The 5,192-nt window shown below is 37.7% G+C and overlaps 1 protein-coding gene across 1 annotated transcript; it reads right to left on the bottom strand.

Moving 5' to 3' along the window:
* Positions 1–561: 561 nt before the first annotated feature.
* On the bottom strand, positions 562–2,646 carry LOC143211134 (zinc finger protein 862-like). Its single transcript, XM_076428595.1, has 2 exons — positions 1,156–2,646; positions 562–1,086 (listed from the first exon to the last, which is right to left on the bottom strand). Exons 1-2 carry the CDS (start codon positions 2,644–2,646, stop codon positions 562–564), a joined length of 2,016 nt encoding a protein of 671 aa, XP_076284710.1.
* Positions 2,647–5,192: the final 2,546 nt, after the last annotated feature.

Raw genomic sequence — 5,192 nt, forward strand, 5'->3', positions numbered from 1 at the left:
GGAGTGAAAAGGAAACAATTAATAAATATTTCAACTAAATAATATACACACATATGTATGTATATACAATAAAAAAATATAATTATAGTAGAATTTTATAAAATATCGAGGTTATTGCAAACTTATCTTTTTCGCGATGACGATCTAATTTCAATGTTCCTCTTGGATGTCCATTTCCTTCCGAGACAGTGGCGTTTCTGTGTAAATAAAAAATGTCCATGTTAAATGTATCATAAACTTCATAATTTTAATAACGTCGATTATAGTACATATTAATGCCGTTTATATCACATTTAAATGTTAGTTTTACATACCCGGATCTTTTTCTTCGACGTTCAGCACCATGTACTGCTGCTCGTAACGTACAAGTCGTCTAAGTCCTGCGGAGTGAAAAGGAAACGATATGAATATTTTAAATTAATAATTTATATATATGTATATGTTAAAAGATACTTATAGGTAAAAATCAGCTGAACACAAAATTGCAGCTGCATCGATAAAATGAAAATGTACCCGCCGCCAGAAGTCAGAACTTTTAATTAATGAAGAAAAATGCAACCCTTACAAGTCTACAGCTGCATGCAATGTTAACTTGTGAAAGTTTTGTGCATGCGGCGGACTTGTATTTAAATGCTTCCCTGACATTAGCCTTAAATGTCCATCATCGATGGACATGGTGCGGCTAGACTCTTGTCTAGCTTTCAGGGCTGTGCGCACCACACATATGGAATTTAGGAGGTGAGGTCCTAATTTATTCCGTTTTTTATTTTTGATGTCAGGGAGCAACGAAAAAACTCTTTCTGCCTCGGCATTGGAGTGTGGCAGACATCGGACAGCGTTCACCAAAGATGTTAGGTGTGGAAAAATGGGACAGTTGTCCGAATTTTTTTGCATGCCGATGTCCATCCACATGCCGTCGAAAGAAAGCAGTGCCCAACGATCTTTTTGGGATTGGGATGTGCCGAAATACAAAATGTTCCACTCATTTTGTAAATCTTCGGCACTAAAATTTCCCAATTTTTGGGCAACTGCAGCGACATTGAGGAAAGAAGAATTCCTGTCGCTATTTAACAATACAATGGACGGCTTGAAGACCGTCAATTGCGTAAGAAATTTATCGTCATGGGGAAGGCGATTTCATATTTCATTGCTTACAGTGATAAGAAACTGTAAGCAATTGTTTCGGAAGGAGTGTAACTCAACTTCGGACATCCCATGACGTAATGCCTCGTCCAAGTGATTTTCGGTGTCGGGTCCAAGACGCACTTCATTAAGTGGAACTTGGTTTGATTCCAAAGAAAAATCAATTCCCCGAACTTGGGCTTCTAAAAGGGGCTTTTTAAGAAAACTCTTAAGGAAGAAGTGAAGCAGTCTTGCAGAAGAGGGCTGCAACTCCTGCACCAGGGTGTCTCTACTTTGGAACGAGGCATTAAATACATTTAGAGCATCCAGGACATAATCGAGGAAATGAAAATATCCTTTAATGTCGGATCTGCTGAGTAGAGAAGAGAATTTCTCAGCAGTTGCCAATTTTTCTGAAACGGCATACTCTAAAAAATAACCCTGGAGATCTTCCCAAATCATAAGAATCCTTTTGACACACTGGTGCCTTGCCAGCCAGCGTGTCTCGGATAATTTAAGAACTTGTACAGGAGATTTATCGTAAATCTCCCGATATTGGCGAAAAATAGCTGCCCGTTTGGGGCTGCCATTAACGAAGGATGCGACTCCCCGAAGTAAATCGTCGCATTCCTTAGGGATGGTAACGCAAGCAGCAGTTGCCGCCAATGCTGCGGAATGGCAAACGCACGGCATAACAACGACGTTTGGATTTTTTTCGAGCAATTTGCTCTGAAACGAGGAATGGCTTCCCATCATTACAGAAGCGTTGTCGCAGCTAAGAGCAGCGATGTTCCTTAGCGGAATTTGCTTTTGCAGCAAATCATTTTCAAAAGATTTGAAAATCTTTTCCGCTGAACAGTCGCTAGCATCAAGATGAATTAGCTGCAACAGCTCTGTCCTGATAGACAAACGACATGGCTCAATGTATCTCACCATTAATGATAGCCATTTGTCGTTTGTGGAGTCCGAAGTTTCGTCTTCGTAAACTGAAAATTTCGTATGCCGTACGTTATCTACGATGCGTTCGGTTTCCCGAACGCACAGAACATTTGAAATTATGTTTCCGCACTTCGTGCGGCCTACTTTCATACCCTGTAAGACGGCAGGGTTTTTAGCAATATCTTGCATGAGTGCAAGAAATTTCGGGGCGACTGAGATCGCGATATTGTTTTCGGCAAAGAAAGCCGCATATCGGATCTCAGCGATTCTTATTTCCTTAAGGAAGGGACGCGATGATGTCCCTTCTTGAAGAAACTCGTCAGGTTGATTGTCCTGAACATCGGGCTCATTACCCGAAGGGGTATTAACAGAGAGCAATTGCTCTATGTTATTTTGATGAGCCCGTGTGGACGAATGTTTGCGAATTTCTGTAAGTCCACAACCGAAGATTTTGTTGCAGACTTTACAGACGCATTTCGATTCGTCGGAAGGAAGTTCTTCCAACCAAACCTTCAGAGTTTCGTCAGCGTCGAACCAGTGACGCTGAAATCTCTTCTTGGATCTTTTGGCGGGTACACAATCCATTTTATCACCAGTATCACTACGCTGAAAATGAACTAAAATATATAATTAAAAACAAGCGAAATTTAAGACAAACTCGCGCACGATATTTAAAAGTCTCTGCTTCGAGAGCCTGTCAAAACTACACTGTTGCACTCGTCCCTTTAAACTCGCGTCTTTTGTCAACCACGCGGTGTGGTATTCAACGCGCGCATCAGATACGTAACGCTGATTTTCTACTGTTTTGGGTGATTCGTTTTACGCATGTGCGTGATAAAAGCGGGATAAACTATTATGTCTATATTATAACGGCGAGGAGAGCATAGAGGAAAAGTATTCCCATCCTTGTCTGTCTACGTTCACCGTTGCCACCGTGCGCTCCAATGTTCGCCGCTACCACCGCGCTCCAATGTTCGCCGCTGTCATCGCAGCTCCATTTTTACATACTTATATGTGAATTTTTCAAGAATGTATAATACAAATATTATATTATTTTAAGGTGGTTCGGAACCCACCGTAATAAAAAGTAGGTCCCGCTTGTAAATTAGGCTGTGAGAGTGGAAAGAGAAGGGAGATTGGTAAATGGATTTGAATCCCTGAGGGGACCAAATATCATATACATACATAAATACAATAAATAAATATTATATTATTTTAAAACTTCTTGAATATTTATAAAGTATTAAATTTCTTTTCACTTTTCTTTTATCTTAAGGCAACCTAGTAAAAATAATACAGGGTTATATTTACTTTATTAATAAATTTATTAATAAATTTGATTAATACATCTTTTATTGTTATTATTTTAAATGTGCAATAATAAAGTAAATATAACACTGTATTATTTTTATGTTCGATCTCTTTTTCAATACCCACAAATAAAAAACATGCAATTTCTATTTAAAAAATCATTGTTTAATGTCAGATTTCATAAATTTTAGGATTGAAACTGAAAAAAAGATTTTAGCGACCTACTGATTACCATTCTTTCTCGCAACGCCCTCCACCACAGCGGTTCTTGTTCATATGTTAACGCGAACTCTTTATGAATGAGTCGAGATTTTCAAATACAATTTTCTCGGAAAATCTTGAGAAGCGCGCGCTACTGCTTTGCTAAATTACATTTGGATACGTCATCTTCATATACTGCAAGTTTCAGGAAAATCCGGTTCCCGAATACCTTGGCCTCTCCTTGTTAGCGAAAACCAATACTAAAATACTTACCAAAATTTATATTCCTATGACAATGAGACTGAGCCGAAATATTAGACTGAGTAAAATAGTATACATAAGCGAATTGTAAGCGTCCATAAGAATCGTTGGTCATTTTTTTGTTATGTTTATTTTTAGTACTAATTTCACTAAGAGAATATACCAATATATATAAACCAATAAACATATTTACGAACAAAAATGAAAATTGTTGAGGACCTAGGATTCGGAAACGCTGGGATAGTTTTTGGCGGAGGTTTACGCTCCACGAAGGTCAAATTTTTTTTGTCATGAAATATATATTTTTCTAATTATTAATTACATCACAATAAATTTTATTCACCTAAAAACATTTCCTAAACATAAACAGTGTCTTAGCTGAATTAATGGCTGTCCACCACAACATAAATACATTTTGTTTAAAGCAAAAAAATAATATTATTACATTGCACTCTATCGAAAAATCTGAAAGAATTGATAATAATACTAATGCTAATACCTAACTGCTGTAAAAGGAAAAATTTGGTCACACGAAAGCTTGTAAACAAAATCTGCATTTTTCGATTTTTCGTACTTAGTATTTACAAAAAAATCTGAAAAAATTCCCAATCATAAGGAATCATATCTACAAAATTTTAAAATTTTTTTAGAATTTTTAAGTATACATTAAATAGGGAAAATGTGGCAAAAACCAATAATTATTTTTTACCCTTTAACTACCCTCCTGGTTAAGATAAAGGGTTCAAACTTGGTGTCGAATTCTTTCTTTTTATGAGTTATCAAATAGCCTGGTACAATTGGTACACGCGCACTTTTCACTCTTATCCTGCTAGTATTAATGCAATTTTTACAGTAATAAAACGTTTCTATGATAAATAAATATATATTTTTAGCATATTTTGGATATTTTAAATTTTTGGAAGGTTAAAAATGTAATTAAAAGAAATAAAAATGAAAATCGCTGCACGGGGACTCGAAGGGTAGCTCCAGATTGCGATTCAATCGCTCGGCGGCCGAATTTCAGTTTCGTTTCCGTAAAGCAATGCATGGAAAGTGCTAAGAATAGATTGTGGCTGGCGCAAGCGCACAAGCAGCGCACACGGACATAGGAGAGGTACGTTGGTGAGTGTAGCGCGCGAGCGAGTTGGAGAAGGCCAGTAGGGGCAACGGTAGGTCATAGTGGGGGGGGTCTCGTACCACGGCTTACAAGGGGAGTCCAGGGTAGTCGGAATCCGGATTTTCGTGAAACTTGCAGTATTTGAAGATGACATATCCAAGTTTAATTTAGCAAAGCAGTAGCGCGCGCTTCTCAAGATTTCCCGAGAAAATGGCATTTGAAAATTCGGTTTACGCGTTCA

Source organism: Lasioglossum baleicum, chromosome 8 (assembly GCF_051020765.1).
Source record: "Lasioglossum baleicum chromosome 8, iyLasBale1, whole genome shotgun sequence".
Taxonomy (NCBI): domain Eukaryota; kingdom Metazoa; phylum Arthropoda; class Insecta; order Hymenoptera; family Halictidae; genus Lasioglossum; species Lasioglossum baleicum.